At 48.6% G+C, this 21874-nt stretch overlaps 1 protein-coding gene across 2 annotated transcripts in view; it reads right to left on the reverse strand.

The window, feature by feature from the left end:
- LOC137524050 (syntaxin-binding protein 4-like) overlaps positions 1-21874 on the reverse strand; it is a 265426-nt gene that overhangs the window by 158783 nt on the left and 84769 nt on the right. For both annotated transcript variants that reach the window (XM_068243473.1, XM_068243474.1), the window contains exons 6-10: positions 13980-14062; positions 12856-12982; positions 5552-5684; positions 2585-2691; positions 158-299 (exon numbers count right to left, since the gene is read on the reverse strand). In XM_068243473.1, coding sequence (XP_068099574.1) covers positions 158-299; positions 2585-2691; positions 5552-5684; positions 12856-12982; positions 13980-14062 — 592 coding nt within the window. The remainder of the gene's footprint in view (positions 1-157; positions 300-2584; positions 2692-5551; positions 5685-12855; positions 12983-13979; positions 14063-21874) is intronic.

Here is a 21874-nt window from a genome sequence, read left to right on the forward strand (position 1 = left end):
TGACCACTGTAGATCCCTGACCTCTGGAGACCCCTGACCTCTGGAGACCCCTGACCTCTGGAGACCCCTGATCTCTGGAGACCCCTGACCTCTGGAGACCCCTGACCTCTGGAGACCCCTGACCTCTGGAGACCCCTCACCTCTGGAGACCCCTCACCTCTGGAGATCGGACGTGGACTTTCAGTCGGCAGGAAGGCAAGCCATTTCCCAGAATCCTGTGCTGCAGCGGTGCAGACGTGTTACCTCCAGGCAATCGCACTGCGTTTGGGATAAACGAGACGTCCGTGCAGCTGTCCTGTCTGACAAGATACAAAATAAAGTCATAATCAGATTTATTAACAGACAATGTACGGGCAGATCGACTAAGAGACAGATCTCTGTCTGATGGAATCGGATTGTAGAGAGAGATCTGCCCATACACGGCAGGCCAATTCAATTCCAGCATAAAATCTCTCAAGGATCAGCCTTTGATGCCACATCCGGCCCCCTGGCACTGCCCCCCCCCCTGCCGTGTAACATGTGCCCCATGCTGCATACATTACCTGTCAGTGTCCGCCGCTGGCACCTTGCTCCGCCCACATACACGCCTCCCATGTGAGTATGTCGATGGAGGACTGAGCAGGGAGCCGGCTGCGGACAAGTAAAGTGTACTGCATGGGGTACCGGGGAGCACATTTTACAGCGGGGGGGGCAGCAATGGGGGGTTATGTCGTGTTTGTCACTCGCCCTGATAGCGTACGCCATTATCGCAGCACATCCAACTGAGCATGTCCGCCCGAAATTGGTCACATCGTCGATCAGGCATGCTCTTGGTGGCGCCTGATGTATAGCCACCTTACAGGGGCCTGATGCAGGAAGCGGTAGATGTGCCATCCACAGACAGGGGGCTCTCTCATACAGTCCAGCATGTCACCCACCCAGGGTAAGGCAGTGTAGGCACATGCCTACAGGCGTCTGATGATGGAGAGGCGGCTCACTTCCCTCCCCCAGCGCCTCCCTCCTCCCTATGCAGAGTCCTGAGCAGAGTGTAAATGGGAGGTTACTCACCCAGCTCTCGCCATTCCAATGATGAGATCTCCCATCAGTCGGGGCACCTCTATCTACTTGATATTGAGTATAGCTCTGGCTACCTAATGCTAAGGGGCACCTGTAGCTGCCTATGATGGGCAATGGAAGTAAGGGAGGAGTGACAGCTGGGCCAGCCAGTACACTTGCGGTGCAGTTCGGTGGAGGTTTGTAGATTCATGGAGGGCAGAGTCTAGGGTACCAGGACATCTGTGCCTATAGCCTCCTGTGAGGTAGATCCGGGCCTGCATGCATGGAGGGCGGAGTCTAGGGTGCCAGGACATCTGTGCCTATAGACTCCTGTGAGGTAGATCCGGGCCTGCATGCATGGAGGGCGGAGTCTAGGGTGCCAGGACATCTGTGCCTATAGACTCCTGTGATGTAAATCCAGGCCTGCATGCATGGAGGGCGGAGTCTAGGGTACCAGGACATCTGTGCCTATAGGCTCCTGTGAGGTAGATCCGGGCCTGCATGCATGGAGGGCGGAGTCTAGGGTGCCAGGACATCTGTGCCTATAGGCTCCTGTGATGTAAATCCTGGCCTGCATGCATGGAGGGCGGAGTCTAGGGTGCCAGGACATCTGTGCCTATAGGCTCCTGTGATGTAAGTCTGGCCCTGCATGCATGGAGGGCGGAGTCTAGGGTGCCAGGACATCTGTGCCTATAGGCTCCTGTGATGTAAATCTGGGCCTGCATGCATGGAGGGTGGAGTCTAGGGTGCCAGGAGATCTGTTCCTATAGGCTCCTGTGATGTAAATCCGGGCCTGCATGCATGGAGGGCGGAGTCTAGGGTGCCAGGACATCTGTACCTATAGGCTCCTGTGATGTAAATCCAGGCCTGCATGCATGGAGGGCGGAGTCTAGGGTGCCAGGACATCTGTGCCTATAGCCTCCTGTGAGGTAGATCCGGGCCTGCATGCATGGAGGGCGGAGTCTAGGGTGCCAGGACATCTGTGCCTATAGACTCCTGTGAGGTAGATCCGGGCCTGCATGCATGGAGGGCGGAGTCTAGGGTGCCAGGACATCTGTGCCTATAGGCTCCTGTGAGGTAGATCTGGGCCAGCATGCATGGAGGGCGGAGTCTAGGGTGCCAGGACATCTGTGCCTATAGGCTCCTGTGAGGTAGATCTGGGCCAGCATGCATGGAGGGCGGAGTCTAGGGTACCAGGACATCTGTGCCTATAGGCTCCTGTGATGTAAATCCAGGCCTGCATGCATGGAGGGCGGAGTCTAGGGTGCCAGGACATCTGTGCCTATAGGCTCCTGTGATGTAAATCCGGGCCTTGCATGCATGGAGGGCGGAGTCTAGGGTGCCAGGACATCTGTGCCTATAGGCTCCTGTGATGTAAATCTTGGCCTGCATGCATGGAGGGCGGAGTCTAGGGTGTCGGGACATCTGTGCCTATAGGCTCCTGTGATGTAAATCCTGGCCTGCATGCATGGAGGGCGGAGTCTAGGGTGCCAGGACATCTGTGCCTATAGGCTCCTGTGAGGTAAATCCAGGCCTGTCTGGGACCCACCTGAACCTGGACCTGGTCAGAATCCTCCGGGCCTCTTCATAGGTGAGTCCAATCAGCGAATCTTTATTGACAGAGAGCAGCTGGTCACCAGGCCGGAGACGCCCGTCCTGCAGGGAGACAACATTCTCTGAGTTCAGACCTTTCTCTATCTCTGATATGGAACATACACAACGTGTAGGGCCAATCACATCTACACACGAATCTGCCAATCGCATCTACACACGAATCTGCCATTCGTATCTACACACGAATCTGCCAATCGCATCTACACACGAATCTGCCAATCGCATCTACACACGAATCTGCCATTCGTATCTACACACACACGAATCTGCCAATCGCATCTACACACGAATCTGCCAATTGCATCTACACATGAATCTGCCAATCGCATCTACACACGAATCTGCCAATCGCATCTACACATGAATCTGCCAATCGCATCTACACACGAATCTGCCAATCGCATCTACACACGAATCTGCCATTCGTATCTACACACGAATCTGCCAATCGCATCTACACACGAATCTGCCAATCGCATCTACACACGAATCTGCCATTCGTATCTACACACACACGAATCTGCCAATCGCATCTACACACGAATCTGCCAATTGCATCTACACATGAATCTGCCAATCGCATCTACACACGAATCTGCCAATCGCATCTACACATGAATCTGCCAATCGCATCTACACACGAATCTGCCAATCGCATCTACACACGAATCTGCCAATCGCATCTGTGTCTGTGACCTTTTCCTTCTGCTCTGATCTGCCTTTACTAGATTTATCACCCTACCCTATCAGATTGTATCGTCACATCTCCATCACTTCTATTGTAATCCTGCCTGCTGTTCATTCCCTTCACACCTTATCACCGTCACTGCCCTGGTTATTAGCATAGACTTGTGGGACCCTCCCCCGCTATTTCATTATTTCAGCCCGCTGTACTTTTCACCTTATGGACCAGAGGAATTTTCACATTTCCTTCCTTTCATTTCCCAATAACTTTATCGCTACTTATCACAACAAAATGATCTATACCTTGTTTTTTCAGCCACCAATTAGGCTTTCTTTGGGTGGTACATTATGCTATGAATTATTTTATTCTAAATGATAATAATAAGAAAAAAATGGTAATTATTTCTCCGTTTTCAGCCATTATAGTTTTAAAACAATACATCCTACCGTAATTAAAATCCACACATTTTATTTGCGCATTTGTCCCGGTTATTGCAACTTTAAAATTATATATCCCTAGTATAATGTATGGATTTTATTTGGAAATAAAGGTGCATTTTTTTAGTTTTACATCCATCGCTAATTTTTAGCCCATAATTTAATAATAATATGCCCTCTTGACATACATATATTAAAAAAAAATGGTTTTCCCTACAGTCAGCAGGTGTAATTTTACTATTTGGCCACAAGATGTCCCCTGCTGTGTACTTCCTATTAGCGTACAATAAGTACGCTATAGGAAATAATGTGCTGCTACATTGTAACTAAGGAAGTGAGGCAGGCATTAATGGAAGCCTGCGATCACGGTGGCCTAGAGGGGAGATAAGTGAATGGGAACAATGTTTCCATTCATAAATCTAACTATCGGCAGCAGTAAGCGGCAGAGATCAATAAACACTGTTTTTGAACATAAGAATGGATTGCCTCAGGGGACTTTTGTCCTCTGCAGCCAATCCCCTCTGTTACCGGCAGCATTGCGATTGCAGGCATCTGCCCACATAATCGCGCGCACCTCCACCACCTCCCTCCCCAATGTCCTCCACCACCTATCCCCACTACCTTCACCCCTTCCAATCTGAGACCCTCACTCTGCAACCAACCTCTTCCCCCTTCCCTCCCTGCTCCCCCCAGCACACCCAAATTCACCCTCACCCTAACCTCATCCCTGTCTGCCCCGCCCACAAGCACTTGCTAACCCTAACCCCGTGCACACCCAAATTCACCTTAACCTCATCCCTGTCTGCCCCGCCCACAAGCACTTGCTAACCCTAACCCCGTGCACACCCAAATTCACCTTAACCTCATCCCTGTCTGCCCCGCCCACAAGCACTTGCTAACCCTAACCCCGTGCACACCCAAATTCACCTTAACCTCATCCCTGTCTGCCCCGCCCACAAGCACTTGCTAACCCTAACCCCGTGCACACCCAAATTCACCTTAACCTCATCCCTGTCTGCCCCGCCCACAAGCACTTGCTAACCCTAACCCCGTGCACACCCAAATTCACCTTAACCTCATCCCTGTCTGCCCCGCCCACAAGCACTTGCTAACCCTAACCCCGTGCACACCCAAATTCACCTTAACCTCATCCCTGTCTGCCCCGCCCACAAGCACTTGCTAACCCTAACCCCGTGCACACCCAAATTCACCTTATCCTCATCCCTGTCTGCCCCGCCCACAAGCACTTGCTAACCCTAACCCCGTGCACACCCAAATTCACCCTAACCTCATCCCTGTCTGCCCCACCCACAAGCACTTGCTAACCCTAACCCCGTGCACACCCAAATTCACCCTAACCTCATCCCTGTCTGCCCCGCCCACAAGCACTTGCTAACCCTAACCACGTGCACACCCAAATTCACCCTAACCTCATCCCTGTCTGCCCCGCCCACAAGCACTTGCTAACCCTAACCCCGTGCACACCCAAATTCACCTTATCCTCATCCCTGTCTGCCCCGCCCACAAGCACTTGCTAACCCTAACCCCGTGCACACCCAAATTCACCTTAACCTCATCCCTGTCTGCCCCACCCACAAGCACTTGCTCCCTCTTGTCTATTTAAGTGCACCTTCAGCTCCCCCTTTATTCACAAATCCAGGGATGTTCTCCCAGGCTGGGCCCAGCCATTCTGTTGTTTCTCAAGGTGCCTCTCTGGTTACCTCTCTGACTTAATAAACAGAATGCTGATAAAAGCGTATTGAAAGGTTTTAAAGCTCACCCGGTAGCTGTCTCCATCCGGCAGAACCTCCTGTACGTAGACCATGGGCCCCTCCTGCCGATTGGATCCTCCGGCAATCACCAAACCTAAACCGGCAGACTTGAGGATGGAGATGTTTTGGATCCCTGAGTCACTGAATAGCAGAAACAGGACAGTTATCACTTTACATAAGAAAGTCCAAGCCTTACATTGTGATGAATCTCAGGAACTCTGCAGAAGACTGAAGCTTCAGCTGTATAGACAAGGTTGTAAGTGTAACGGTCCAAGGTAATAATGAATGTAATTGTGAAAGTTCTGCCCCTCAGTCCCAGTACTTAATTTTAATGGTGTGACACATATGCACTATCACTAATTTTAATTATTTTTTCCACCGGTGGATGAGCTGGAGGTATCTACCTAATGGTAACAGAAATATATGTGCCAGCATATTGCGATGTGCCGGCTGAGGAATGGACATACAGCGTTGGCGCTCTCTACTGGTGATTTTTCATCCAGTGCACGAGCCCTCCGGCAGCGCGTGCGATTTACGCATGCGCTGGAGGGGAGCCGCATGAGACGCGTCAATAATGACGTGTGTTTATGCGACAGTTTGTCCGCTTGTATTGGTCCTCGCCGGGCACCGTCCGCATAGTGTAGCGCCTCCGGCTCCCCCATTGGTGGAAACTTGAGCCCCAATCACAGCCGGCGCTGTGACGCCACGGTGGAGGCGGGTCTTCCCGCATGTATGCAGTGGCGAGGCGGCGCCGGCCTGCAGTGGAACACGGCGTGACCAAGCGTCCAGGAGGACGCGAAACGGCCGTCGCTAGGCCCACATCAGTCCCTCACTCCCACCTCCTACACTGACAGGCCCACACAAGGAGCCGCAAGGTACTATATATGTGCAATATTATGCAGATTTTGTATGCAGTTATGAATACGCCATGCACAGAATACAATGTTGATGTATAACACTGGCAATAAATCTACATGCTTAAGACGGAAGATGCACGCTATCTGTTTCTATATGCATAATAGACAAGGTTGTCCGCCATGACCACCCCTCAAAATCTAGAGTGTCTACAGGTGTCCCCCGACATCGCCACCTCTCAGTGGGACACATCCGCTCGCTCTATTTTGGGGGGGGGGGTTATTATTTGCAGGAATTTCCCTTCATAAAAATTGCTCTCCACCCCTCTCCATAACAAGAACACTGTCACCCAAAGCCATGTCTGAAGTCATATGCCATGTGAGAAGACTTAGGACAGCAACAGAAATATATTATTATTATTATTATTATTATTATTATTATTATGATTATTATTATTATTATTTTTAATATTAACCACTTCACCACTGAGGGGTTTTACCCCCTGAGCACCAGAGCAATTTTCACCTTTCAGCGCTCCTTCCATTCATTCGTCTATAACTTTATCATTACTTATCGCAATGAAATGAACTATATCTTGTTTTTTCCGCCACCAATTAGGCTTTCTTTAGGTGCGACATTATGCCAAGAATTATTTTTTTCTAAATGTGTTTTAATGGGAAAATAGGAAAAATGTGGGGAAAAAAATAATTATTTTTCAGTTTTCGGCCATTATAGTTTTTAAATAATGCATGCTACTGTAATTAAAACCATGAAATGTATTTGCCCTTTTGTCCCGGTTATAAAACCATTTAAATTATGTCCCTATCACAATGTTTGGCGCCAATATTTTATTTGGAAATAAAGGTGCATTTTTTTCATTTTTGCGTCCATCCCTAATTACAAGCCCATAGTTTATAAAGTAACAGTGTTATACCCTCTTGACATAAATATTTAAAAAGTTCAGTCCCTAAGGTAACTATTTATATTTTTTTTAATTGTAAATTTTTAAAAAAATTTTTAATTACAAAAAAAAATAAAAATGGGGAGTGTGGGAGGTAATGAGTTAATTTTATGTGTAAAAGTCATTTATTTGTATGTGAAAAATGTGTAGGGTGTAGTTTACTATTTGGCCACAAGATGGCCACAGTAACTTTTTGTTTTAATGCGACCTCCAAGCTTCCTTCCGGAAGCTTGGAGGAAGTATAAGGAGGCTGGACACGTGAGTTTTTTCTCACAATGATCGCGCTGCCCATAGGAGAGCAGCGGATCATTGCGGGGCTTAGATCAACGAACGGGAATGGATTTTCCCGTTCATTGATCTCTGGGCGAGCGGGCGGCGGCGTGTTTACTAGCGGCGGGCGGCGTGTTTACGAGCGGGAGCGCGGACAGCGTCGGGAACGCGGAAAGTACGTATTTCTCCGTCCCTGGTTGTTAAAGGATGGAAAAAGGGGCGGAGAAATACGTACGTGCGGGGGTAAAGTGGTTAATAACTAGCTGGTTGCCCGGTGTTGCCCGGGTATGTATTTGGCTAGTGTTAGCTCTGCCCACTTTTTCTAATCCTAACACACAATGGCTATCATTCATAAAGCATTTCCGCATGCGGAAATGCTTAAAACAGCTGACTTTACCGACCACTCGGCAAAGTCAGCATTCATAAAGCCTCTTTCCGCATGGAAAAATGACACTACCGAGCAGAGTGATAAATCACCGCCTTGTGCGGTGATTATCGGTACAAATGTAGCAAAATGTTCATTCATAAAGATCACCGCAAGCGGTGTGAGGTCGGGAAGCAGGGCCGGGCCGAGGCATAGGGTGGAGAGGCTCCAGCCTCAGGGCGCAGTGTAGGAGGGGGTGCACAATTCATTCAGCTGTCATTCCTAATTGTGTATGAATCAGAAAGAAATAAGAAAAGGGGACACATAGCAGTGACTGCAAGCCAGATAACTAGATATTAAGGTGTTGGGGAGGTTGTGGGCCCTGTGGCCCTCTTAGTTTAATAGCAATCAGTGTGTGACAGCTGGGGTGGGAGGGATGGAGGGGCGCACTTTGCTGTCTCAGCCTTGGGTGCTGGAGGACCTTGTCCCTGCTCTGTCGGGAAGTTCCGCTCCCTCTGATGTGGCGATACCAATGTAAGTGAATGGAGACACACAGACCTCTCAGGCAGCTGCAGCAGAGCGGAACACGGAGAAATGTATCAACTCAGCAGCTTCTGTGTCTCCGCAAGCCTACCGCCTGCCTACCGCCAGTCTAGTTCGGGGAATCTCTGCACTGCTACCGCACATGGATACTTTTTTATGAATGCCCACCCAGAAGTCTAAAAATCCGCCAGCGGTGTTTTCCCGCACTGATTCTCCATACCGACAGCTCCTTTATGAATGATAGCCAATTACTCAATGATGACCTAGTTTGTGAGCTTTGCGGTCTTTGGCATCAATAATTGGCATTGAAATGAAATAAATCTAATTGGCTGTGGCTCCACTCCTTTGAAAATCAATAGGTGAATTTTGATTAGCCTTTGTAGGCTCCACCCACTTTTCTGAATATTAATCCCAGTCACCCAGTGACCAACTGTGCAAAGTGTAAGAACCCTGCCATTGACAGACAGTGTAAGAATGGCTGCAGTTTACATTCTGGCAGTGAAATTTGTATTTTTCTCCACCCACTGATGTCCTAATGTTTCCCGGGTATGTATTTGGCTGCTGTTGGCTGTGGCCACTTTTTCTAACCCTAACACACAATTGTCAATAGTCAATGACCAAGTTTGTGAGATTTGTGGTCTTTGGCATGAATAATTTTCATTGAAATGAAACACATCTGATTCGCTGTTTGTGGCCCCACCCCTTTTCTAAATATTTAACCCCAGTCACCCAATGATCAACTGTACCAGGTTTGAGGCTTGTGCCATTAACAGTGCAAAAATGGCAGCAATTAAATATTTGCCTTGAAAATCAATAGGTGAATTGTGATTGGTTTTTGTAGGCTCCACCCACTTTTATGAATATTAATCCCAGTCACCCAGTGTTGAACTGTGCAAAGTTTTAGAACCCTACAATTAATAGTGTAAGAATGGCTGCAGTTTACATTTTCCCAGTGAAATTTGTGTTTGTCTCCGCCCACTGAAGACTCGGCATTGCCCAGGTATGTATTTGGCTGGTGCTGGCTTTGCCCACTTTTTCTAACCCTAACACAAAATTACTTAATGACCAAGTTTGTGAGCTTTGCGGTCTTTGGCATCAATAATTTGCATTGAAATGCAATAAATCTGATTGGCTGTGGCTCCACCCCTTTTCTGAATTTGAACCCCAATCACCCAATGGCCAACTGTACCAGGTACAGGTGATTAACAGTGCAAGAATGGCATCAATTAAATATTCCCCTTAAAGATTAATAGGTGGATTTTGATTGGCTTTTGTAGGCTCCACCCACTTTTCTGAATATTAATCTCAGTCACCCAGTGACCAACTGTGCAAAGTTTGAGAACCCTGCCATTAATAGTGTAAGAATGGCTGCAGTTTACATTTTCTCAGTGTAATTTGTATTTGTCTCCACCTACTGATGACCCGGCATTGCCCGATTATGTATTTAGCTGGTGTTGGCTGCGCCCACTTTTCCTAACCCTAACACACAATTACTCAATTACTCAATGACCAAGTTTGTGAGCTTTGCGGTCTTTGGCATCAATAACCTGCATTAAAATGAAACAAATCAGATTGGCTGTTTGGGGCTCTACCCCCTTATATAAATTTAAACCCCAGTCACGCAATGATCAACTGTACCAGGTTTGAGGCTTGTGCCATTAACAGTGCAAGAATGGCAGCAATTAAATATTCCCCTGAAAAATCTATAGGTAATTTTTGATTGTTTTGTGTAGGCTCCACCCACTTTCCTGAATATTAACCCCAGTCACCCAGTAACCAACTGTGCAAAGTTTGAGAACCCTGCCATTAACAGTGTAAGAATGGCTGCTGTTTACATTTCCCCAGTAAAATTTGTATTTGTCTCCGCCCACTTATGACCCTGCGTTGCCCGCTTATGTATTTGGCTGGTGTTGGCTGTGCCCACTTTCCTAACCCTAATACACAATTAATCAATTACTCAATTACCAAGTTTGTGAGCTTTGCAGTGTTTGGCAACAATAATTTGCAATGGAATTAAACAAATCTGATTGGCTATTTGTGGCTCCACACCCTTTCTGAAATTGAACCCCAGTCACCCAATGACCAACTGTACCAGGTTTGAGGCTTGTGCCATTAACAGTGTAGGAATGGTAGCAATGAAATATTCCCATTCAAAATCAAGTGGTGAATTTTGATTGGCTTTTATAGGCTCCACCCACTTTTCTGAATAATAATCCTAGTCACCCAACGACCAACTGTGCAAAGTTTGAGAACCCTGCCATTAACAGTGTAAGAAAAGTTTGCTTTCTTAAAACAGAAAGAATTTGCGATAATTCAGGTTGGAGTGAGCTTGAGATGTCTCCCAGTGCATCACTGCTGAATATATGGAAATTAACCATTCTACCCTTAGAAGCTAAACACACCTCCAGTGTAACAGTGTAAGAATGGCTGCAGTTTACATTTCCCAGTGACATTTGTATTTGTCTCCGCCCCCTTTTTGGTTATGGGAATAAAAAGTATCCTATACTTTATTCCAGGTAATGTTCTATGTGTGTGCCAAATTTCATTCAAATCCGTTCAGCCGTTTTTGCGTGATCGAGTAACAAACATCCGAACATCCGAACTTTCCCATTTATTATATTAGTAGGATTGGATTTATATACTGTAGTCTTTTTCCAGCACTGCAGTACTCTGCCTGGAGCTGAGAGCTCACGATAGCCTCAGTGGTGATGGAAGACAAATGGGAAGAAGGGTCTCACTGTAGCCACACTTGTTTTGGGGATTGATGGGAAGAGAAGGCATCTCATGATGGACGTGTTTGTATTGGATAGATGGAAGTCATGTGACTGCCATAGTTGTTATTGGTGGAGGGTGTCGTCATGGTGGCTGCTCTTACATGACCCCTGGTGGATGGGCCCCCTCACAGCAGGGGTCCCCACAACAGGAAGGCAGGACATAGTGGAGATCCCCACCATACAACCCAAGATTCCTGGGTCAGGCCACCACCGGTAGATGATGTTGCACAGGACGACCCCCTAATGAAGCACAGGATGAGTCTGGTCAGCTGACAGGAAGTGATCAGAGCAGATCAGGACCTTATAAACCTCTCAGCTGATTCCATGTTTCTATAGAGTTCTGCTTTACATGAGCCTTTCCTGTCCTGATGTTCTGGCCTCCTCCATCCCTCCCCCAGTGCCTCAAGACTTAAAGAGAAACTCCAACCTAGAATTGAACTTTATCCCAATCAGTAGCTGATACCCCCTTTTATATGAGAAATCTATTCCATTTCACAAACAAACCATCAGGGGGCGCTGTATGACTGATATTGTGGTGAAACCCCTCCCACAAGAAACTCTGAGGACCGTGGTACTCCTGGCAGTTTCCTGTCTGTGAACCAACCTTGTTGCATTGTGGGAAATAGCTGTTTACAGCTGTTTCCAACTGCCAAAAAAGCAAGCAGCAGATACATCACCTGCCAACAGTAAAAATGTCACCATGTGATAAATGTCAGAATGTAAATCAGGGATTTAACAGATTTTACAACGGGCAAACACTGACTAAATCACTTATACATAATTATTGTAAAAATGAAGCACTTTTTTATTACATTATTTTCACTGGAGTTCCTCTTTAATGAAGGAGTATCTATGTATATTGGTGTGACGGTTACTAAGATGTATGGCAGTTACATATAGCTGGGTGGGCTGCGCGTTCTCATGTACTGTATAGTGACGTGGAGTAATGTGCAGAGATGTATATTGGAGGTGGTTATTATAATGTATAGCAGTTACATATAGCTGGGTGGGCTGCGCATTCTCATGTACTGTATAGTGACGTGGAGTAATGTGCAGAGATGTATATTGGTGGTGGTTATTATAATGTATAGCAGTTACATATAGCTGGGTGGGCTGCGCATTCTCATGTACTGTATAGTGACGTGGAGTAATGTGCAGAGATGTATATTGGAGGTGGTTATTATAATGTATAGCAGTTACATATAGCTGGGTGGGCTGCGCATTCTCATGTACTGTATAGTGACGTGGAGTAATGTGCAGAGATGTATATTGGTGGTGGTTATTATAATGTATAGCAGTTACATATAGCTGGGTGGGCTGCGCGTTCTCATGTACTGTATAGTGATGTGGAGTAATGTGTAGAGATGTATATTGTGTGGTAGTTATTATAATGTATAGCAGTTACATATAGCTGGGTGGGCTGCGCATTCTCATGTACTGTATAGTGACGTGGAGTAATGTGCAGAGATGTATATTGGAGGTGGTTATTATAATGTATAGCAGTTACATATAGCTGGGTGGGCTGCGCGTTCTCACGTACTGTACCTTGATGTGGAGTAATGTGTAGAGATTGCAGAGCCCAGGAATTGGCTGGAGGAGCTGGCGGGACTCAGCAGCAAAGGACTCTGGGAGCGCGAGGAGGATTCAGAGGAAGTGCTCTCCAGGTAGCGGCCTGTTCCATAAAGACAAACAAAATGTGGGAATGAAATGATGAGTCATGTGATTAGTGTTTCAGCCAATCAGAATTCATCTCTTACTGTTGTTTCTTAGGGCTCTTTCACATTAGGGCAGATTTTCTGTGTTTCAACGCAAAGGATAAAGTTTGCGTTACCCAAGGTGAAATGAAAGTCCATAGACTTTCATTTTAGCTTTCACATATAACGCAGCCTTTTTGTGCGTTGCGTTACACTGCACCCAGGCGCAGTTTTTCGGCCAACGCTAGCTTTATGCGTTACAATGTTAGTCAATGTAAAACGCACACTATGCGCGTTTTTAATCCGTTAACGCAGGCAATCAGTCCCAGAATGCAACAGAGGAACAATGTAGAAAGTGGAAAACTAAAAGAAAAAAAAATTACCTGCGTTTTCCTATGTGCTGTAACGCATTGAAAACGGATTAAAAACGCACACTCACTGCAGTGCAACGCATATCAAAACGCATTAAAACGCATACAACAAAACGTATGCTTTGAGCGTTCTCCAACGCAAGCTCTGATGTGAAAGAGCCCTTAAAACTTGTTTTTAAAACGTAAGCAGTGCTTGTCGGAGGCTCTGTCTCCCATCTCTGGGAAAGTGTTTTGCTATGAGATTGTTTATATGTATATCTCAGCGCACAACAAGGCTGCACGTATTAGTGCTGATAGCGCACGTCACTTATCATAATGAATAACATTCGTATTGGAAGTGTGGAGGTTGCAATAGATTGTACACAATCCACCAGACAGTGATAAAGGCCTGAAAGACCTAACAGTGAACTAGACAGAGGTAAAATCCCATACAGTGAACTAGACAGAGGTAAAACCCCATACAGTGAACTAGACAGAGGTAAAACCCTAACAGTGAACTAGACAGAGGTAAAACCCCATACCAGCATGGAACCCTCTCCCACGTTATCCACAACTAACACACACTATTGTTCTATAATGTATAAACAGCCAGGGTCACACTTACTGCCGTGCATTATGGGGGAACTCCGGGACGAGCCATCATCGCTGTGTGAGCTGCATTTCTCCAACAATTCTGAGAATTCTTTCCTGAAATATTACAGGTGGATTAGTCATACAGAAACCCTCACATCTAATCTGCTCTGTGTCTGTCCTGTGCAATTATTGCTCACTATAAGGTGGCCACACACCATACAATTTTTAAAAAAATCTGTTCAATTCAAGAATTGCAATCAATATTTCTGATTGATTGTAACATTTCAAAAATCTGACCAATGTACCACACACCTAGGTTCAATTTTTCCCCAATTATGATAAAAATGATTGGAAACTCTGAGAAAATCGCTAAGGTGTGTATATTAATAAATTGACAATCTAACACACACCATGCAATCTTTAGAAAAATTGAAGAAACATTTCCACCATTCCAGATCGATAAATATCGAAAAAAAACTGCAAATCCGATCGGATTTTTCAGTCAAAAGAAAAAAAAAAGCTTTCGACTTTTTTAGGGAGATCTGATCATATTTATCGAATTGCCATAAAATCTGATCATTTTATTGTATCGTGTGTGGCCAGTCCACCTTTAGTATTATACATTATTGCGGCTGTGTAGGGTGAAGGACTTTATTATTCATGCTAAGCAGATGTTATTTATATTTCCATCACAGTCAGCGGACAATCTGCGAGCAGGCAGAGCGGATTACCCCCGGGGGGTCTGTGGATCGGATCAGACGCTGCAGACTTTATCCTATAGGACATCCTGGAGATAACGACTCTGAGACCTGCCAGGAATACGCTGCACTATTTCTGCAACGTTTATTAAAGGCACAGCGCTCTGTTTACACACTAAAGCACTAGTTACTAATAGTCTGCAGATTGTCAAGCAAGTTTACATCTGTCCCCCCCCCTCCTTACCCCACTCCTGTTCCCTGAAAGTCTCAGCCATTCTGACTGTTCAGGGCCGGATTTCTGCAAAGCCACAATGGCCACTGCCTAGGGCATCTGCTGCTTAAAGGGGCCACTGGACATGGAATAGAGAGTCCCTCCATATGAAATGTAAGGCTGCAATTGGGGGACATCTTTATAGATGGGAACATCCTAAACTGGATTCAGCTCCCAACCCATCCTGATGGGGGAAGTCTGACTGTGGCCCCCGCTGTTGGGACCCGCCCCCACACCATTTACTGACAACCTGCGAGTACTGCATGACTCCTCGGGGGAGGGGCAGACTGGCAGGGAGAGGCGTGCCAATATAAAAGGAGGGGAGGAGCCAGGAACCTTATGGGATCTGCTACAACGGGTGCTGTCTTTATATTACATTATTGCCATTTATTCCTGCTGCATGTGTTATATTATAACTGAATTCTTATTGCATGCAAGCACTGGATACAAACGTGATACAAAAGAGCCATGCGTTTAGTTTTGAAGAAAATACCACTTTCAATCCAAACCTGACAGAACTACAGATCGGACTTTGCTGACGTTTGCTGCGTTCGCCGCACAGCTAATGCAAGGCAGGGGTATTGCATGTTACGTGCGTGGTGCAAATATTTGCATCCAAATTTTTTGCAAACCACTCCCCCTGAAATCCCCCCCCCTCTCCAGCCTACATGTACGCCTTTTGTTTGAAAAAAAGGCATGTAAATCGCATACAATACAAATCAAAGGAAATGTTAATTTTTGCATAACAAATGTGAAAATTAACATGCGTATGTAAAATTAATTTTATACAAATTCATGTAAATTAACTTAATTAGCATGCGTGAAAAAATTAGAATGAGAATATTTGCATAAAACGCAAAAAAAAAAAAAACCAGGAAACAAAAATCCCAAATCGTAATTTGGCCGGATCCCAAATGACGAAAAAGCATAGGCAAAAATGTCAGGGATGACTATTTCTTGCAAGACACAAGGCTGAGATATCTAGGCAGAGAGAGAGACGTGTAGGAGGGGAGGTATGAGGCCCTGAGCTGCGAATGCGTTCTTGCTGCATAGGCGGAGATATCTCGGGAGAGGGAGACGTGTAGGAGGGGAGGTATGAGGCCCTGAGCTGCGAATGCGTTCTTGCTGCATAGGCTGAGATATCTCAGCAGAGAGAGACGTGTAGCAGGGGAGGTATGAGGCCCTGAGCTGCGAATGTGTTCTTGCTGCATAGGCTGAGATGTCTCGGGAGAGAGAGAAGTGTAGGAGGGGAGGTATGAGGCCCTGAGCTGCGAATGCGTTCTTGCTGCATAGGCTGAGATATCTAGGCAGAGAGAGAGACGTGTAGGAGGGGAGGTATGAGGCCCTGAGCTGCGAATGCGTTCTTGCTGCATAGGCGGAGATATCTCGGGAGAGGGAGACGTGTAGGAGGGGAGGTATGAGGCCCTGAGCTGCGAATGCGTTCTTGCTGCATAGGCTGAGATATCTCAGCAGAGAGAGACGTGTAGCAGGGGAGGTATGAGACCCTGAGCTGCGAATGCATTCTTGCTGCATAGGCTGAGATATCTCGGGAGAGAGAGAAGTGTAGGAGGGGAGATATGAGGCCCTGAGCTGCGAATGCGCTCTTGCTGCATAGGCTGAGATATCTAGGCAGAGAGAGAAGGGTAGGAGGGGAGATATGAGGCCCTGAGCTGCGAATGCGTTCTTGCTGCAGAGGCTGAGATATCTCGGGAGAGAGAGACGTGTAGGAGGGGAGATATGAGGCCCTGAGCTGCGAATGTGTTCTTGCTGCATAGGCTGAGATATCTCGGGAGAGAGAGAGACGTGTAGGAGGGAAGGTATGAGGCCCTGAGCTGCGAATGCGTTCTTGCTGCATAGGCTGCGATATCTCGGGAGAGGGAGACGTGTAGGAGGGGAGGTATGAGGCCCTGAGCTGCGAATGCGTTCTTGCTGCATAGGCTGAGATATCTCGGGAGAGAGAGAAGTGTAGGAGGGAAGGTATGAGGCCCTGAGCTGCGAATGTGCTCTTGCTGCATAGGCTGAGATATCTCGGGAGAGGGAGAAGTGTAGGAGGGGAGGTATGAGGCCCTGAGCTGCGAATGCGTTCTTGCTGCATAGGCTGAGATATCTCGGGAGAGAGAGAAGTGTAGGAGGGGAGGTATGAGGCCCTGAGCTGCGAATGCGTTCTTGCTGCATAGGCTGAGATATCTCGGGAGAGAGAGAAGTGTAGGAGGGAAGGTATGAGGCCCTGAGCTGCGAATGTGCTCTTGCTGCATAGGCTGAGATATCTCAGCAGAGAGAGAAGGGTAGGAGTGGAGATATGAGGCCCTGAGCTGCGAATGCGTTCTTGCTGCATAGGCTGAGATATCTCGGGAGAGAGAGAAGTGTAGGAGGGGAGGTATGAGGCCCTGAGCTGCGAATGCGTTCTTGCTGCATAGGCTGAGATATCTCGGGAGAGAGAGAAGTGTAGGAGGGGAGGTATGAGGCCCTGAGCTGCGAATGCGTTCTTGCTGCATAGGCTGAGATATCTCGGGAGAGGGAGAAGTGTAGGAGGGGAGGTATGAGGCCCTGAGCTGCGAATGTGCTCTTGCTGCATAGGCTGAGATATCTCGGGAGAGGGAGAAGTGTAGGAGGGGAGGTATGAGGCCCTGAGCTGCGAATGTGTTCTTGCTGCATAGGCTGAGATATCTCGGGAGAGAGAGACGTGTAGGAGGGGAGATATGAGGCCCTGAGCTGCGAATGCGTTCTTGCTGCATAGGCTGAGATATCTCGGGAGAGAGAGAAGTGTAGGAGGGGAGGTATGAGGCCCTGAGCTGCGATTGCGTTCTTGCTGCATAGGCTGAGATATCTCAGCAGAGAGAGACGTGTAGCAGGGGAGGTATGAGACCCTGAGCTGCGAATGCATTCTTGCTGCATAGGCTGAGATGTCTCGGGAGAGAGAGAAGTGTAGGAGGGAAGGTATGAGGCCCTGAGCTGCGAATGCGCTCTTGCTGCATAGGCTGAGATATCTCGGGAGAGAGAGACGTGTAGGAGGGGAGGTATGAGGCCCTGAGCTGCGAATGTGTTCTTGCTGCATAGGCTGAGATATCTCGGGAGAGAGAGAAGTGTAGGAGGGGAGGTATGAGGCCCTGAGCTGCGAATGCGTTCTTGCTGCATAGGCTGAGATGTCTCGGGAGAGAGAGAAGTGTAGGAGGGGAGGTATGAGGCCCTGAGCTGCGAATGCGTTCTTGCTGCATAGGCTGAGATATCTCGGGAGAGAGAGAGACGTGTAGGAGGGGAGGTATGAGGCCCTGAGCTGCGAATGCGTTCTTGCTGCATAGGCTGAGATATCTCGGGAGAGGGAGACGTGTAGGAGGGAAGGTATGAGGCCCTGAGCTGCGAATGTGTTCTTGCTGCATAGGCTGAGATATCTCGGGAGAGAGAGAGACGTGTAGGAGGGGAGGTATAAGGCCCTGAGCTGCGAATGTGTTCTTGCTGCATAGGCTGAGATATCTCGGGAGAGGGAGACGTGTAGGAGGGGAGGTATGAGGCCCTGAGCTGCGAATGAGATGTCTCGGGAGAGAGAGACGTGTAGGAGGGGAGGTATGAGGCCCTGAGCTGCGAATGCGTTCTTGCTGCATAGGCTGAGATATCTCGGGAGAGAGAGAGACGTGTAGGAGGGGAGGTATGAGGCCCTGAGCTGCGAATGTGTTCTTGCTGCATAGGCTGAGATATCTCGGGAGAGAGAGAGACGTGTAGGAGGGGAGGTATGAGGCCCTGAGCTGCGAATGCGTTCTTGCTGCATAGGCTGAGATATCTCGGGAGAGGGAGACGTGTAGGAGGGGAGATATGAGGCCCTGAGCTGCGAATGCGTTCTTGCTGCATAGGCTGAGATATCTCGGCAGAGAGAGAGAAGTGTAGGAGGGGAGGTATGAGGCCCTGAGCTGCGAATGTGTTCTTGCTGCATAGGCGGAGATATCTCGGGAGAGGGAGACGTGTAGGAGGGGAGGTATGAGGCCCTGAGCTGCGAATGCATTCTTGCTGCATAGGCTGAGATATCTCGGGAGAGGGAGACGTGTAGGAGGGGAGGTATGAGGCCCTGAGCTGCGAATGCGTTCTTGCTGCATAGGCTGAGATATCTCGGCAGAGAGAGAGAGAAGTGTAGGAGGGAAGGTATGAGGCCCTGAGCTGCGAATGCATTCTTGCTGCATAGGCTGAGATATCTCGGGAGAGGGAGAAGTGTAGGAGGGGAGGTATGAGGCCCTGAGCTGCGAATGTGTTCTTGCTGCATAGGCTGAGATATCTCGGGAGAGAGAGACGTGTAGGAGGGGAGGTATGAGGCCCTGAGCTGCGAATGCGTTCTTGCTGCATAGGCTGAGATATCTCAGCAGAGAGAGACGTGTAGCAGGGGAGGTATGAGACCCTGAGCTGCGAATGCATTCTTGCTGCATAGGCTGAGATATCTCGGGAGAGAGAGAAGTGTAGGAGGGGAGATATGAGGCCCTGAGCTGCGAATGCGTTCTTGCTGCATAGGCTGAGATATCTCGGGAGAGAGAGACGTGTAGGAGGGGAGATATGAGGCCCTGAGCTGCGAATGCATTCTTGCTGCATAGGCTGAGATATCTCGGGAGAGGGAGACGTGTAGGAGGGGAGATATGAGGCCCTGAGCTGCGAATGTGCTCTTGCTGCATAGGCTGAGATATCTCAGCAGAGAGAGAAGGGTAGGAGGGGAGGTATGAGGCCCTGAGCTGCGAATGCGTTCTTGCTGCATAGGCTGAGATATCTCGGGAGAGAGAGACGTGTAGGAGGGGAGGTATGAGGCCCTGAGCTGCAAATGTGTTCTTGCTGCATAGGCTGAGATATCTCAGCAGAGAGAGAAGGGTAGGAGGGGAGATATGAGGCCCTGAGCTGCGAATGCGTTCTTGCTGCATAGGCTGAGATATCTCGGGAGAGAGAGAAGTGTAGGAGGGGAGATATGAGGCCCTGAGCTGCGAATGCGTTCTTGCTGCATAGGCTGAGATATCTCGGGAGAGAGAGACGTGTAGGAGGGGAGATATGAGGCCCTGAGCTGCGAATGCGTTCTTGCTGCATAGGCTGAGATATCTCGGGAGAGAGAGACGTGTAGGAGGGGAGATATGAGGCCCTGAGCTGCGAATGCGTTCTTGCTGCATAGGCTGAGATATCTCAGCAGAGAGAGAGACGTGTAGGAGGGAAGGTATGAGGCCCTGAGCTGCGAATGCGTTCTTGCTGCATAGGCTGAGATATCTCGGCAGAGAGAGAAGTGTAGGAGGGGAGGTATGAGGCCCTGAGCTGCGAATGCGTTCTTGCTGCATAGGCTGAGATATCTCGGCAGAGAGAGAAGTGTAGGAGGGGAGGTATGAGGCCCTGAGCTGCGAATGCGTTCTTGCTGCATAGGCTGAGATGCCTCGGGAGAGAGAGACGTGTAGGAGGGGAGGTATGAGGCCCTGAGCTGCGAATGCGTTCTTGCTGCATAGGCTGAGATATCTCAGCAGAGAGAGAAGGGTAGGAGGGGAGATATGAGGCCCTGAGCTGCAAATGCGTTCTTGCTGCATAGGCTGAGATATCTCGGGAGAGGGAGACGTGTAGGAGGGGAGGTATGAGGCCCTGAGCTGCGAATGCATTCTTGCTGCATAGGCTGAGATATCTCGGGAGAGGGAGACGTGTAGGAGGGGAGGTATGAGGCCCTGAGCTGCGAATGCGTTCTTGCTGCATAGGCTGAGATATCTCGGGAGAGGGAGACGTGTAGGAGGGGAGGTATGAGGCCCTGAGCTGCGAATGCGTTCTTGCTGCATAGGCTGAGATATCTCGGGAGAGGGAGACGTGTAGGAGGGGAGGTATGAGGCCCTGAGCTGCGAATGCGTTCTTGCTGCATAGGCTGAGATATCTCGGGAGAGAGAGACGTGTAGGAGGGGAGATATGAGGCCCTGAGCTGCGAATGTGTTCTTGCTGCATAGGCTGAGATATCTCGGGAGAGAGAGAGACATGTAGGAGGGGAGGTATGAGGCCCTGAGCTGCGAATGCGTTCTTGCTGCATAGGCTGAGATATCTCGGGAGAGAGAGACGTGTAGGAGGGGAGGTATGAGGCCCTGAGCTGCGAATGTGCTCTTGCTGCATAGGCTGAGATATCTCGGCAGAGAGAGAAGTGTAGGAGGGGAGGTATGAGGCCCTGAGCTGCGAATGTGTTCTTGCTGCATAGGCTGAGATATCTCGGGAGAGGGAGACGTGTAGGAGGGGAGATATGAGGCCCTGAGCTGCGAATGCGTTCTTGCTGCATAGGCTGAGATGCCTCGGGAGAGAGAGACGTGTAGGAGGGGAGATATGAGGCCCTGAGCTGCGAATGCGTTCTTGCTGCATAGGATGAGATATCTCGGGAGAGAGAGAAGTGTAGGAGGGGAGGTATGAGGCCCTGAGCTGCGAATGCGTTCTTGCTGCATAGGCTGAGATATCTCAGCAGAGAGAGAAGTGTAGGAGGGGAGGTATGAGGCCCTGAGCTGCGAATGCATTCTTGCTGCATAGGCTGAGATATCTCAGGAGAGAGAGACGTGTAGGAGGGGAGGTATGAGGCCCTGAGCTGCGAATGCGTTCTTGCTGCATAGGCTGAGATATCTCGGGAGAGAGAGAAGTGTAGGAGGGGAGATATGAGGCCCTGAGCTGCGAATGCGTTCTTGCTGCATAGGCTGAGATATCTCGGGAGAGAGAGAAGTGTAGGGGGGGAGGTATGAGGCCCTGAGCTGCGAATGCATTCTTGCAAGACACAAGGCTGAGATATCTCGGGAGAGAGAGACGTGTAGGAGGGGAGATATAAGGCCCTGAGCTGCGAATGCGCTCTTGCTGCATAGGCTGAGATATCTCGGGAGAGAGAGAAGTGTAGGAGGGGAGGTATGAGGCCCTGAGCTGCGAATGCGTTCTTGCTGCAAAGGCTGAGATATCTCGGCAGAGAGAGACGTGTAGGAGGGGAGATATGAGGCCCTGAGCTGC

Source organism: Hyperolius riggenbachi, chromosome 7, assembly GCF_040937935.1.
Source record: "Hyperolius riggenbachi isolate aHypRig1 chromosome 7, aHypRig1.pri, whole genome shotgun sequence".
NCBI classification, from domain to species: domain Eukaryota; kingdom Metazoa; phylum Chordata; class Amphibia; order Anura; family Hyperoliidae; genus Hyperolius; species Hyperolius riggenbachi.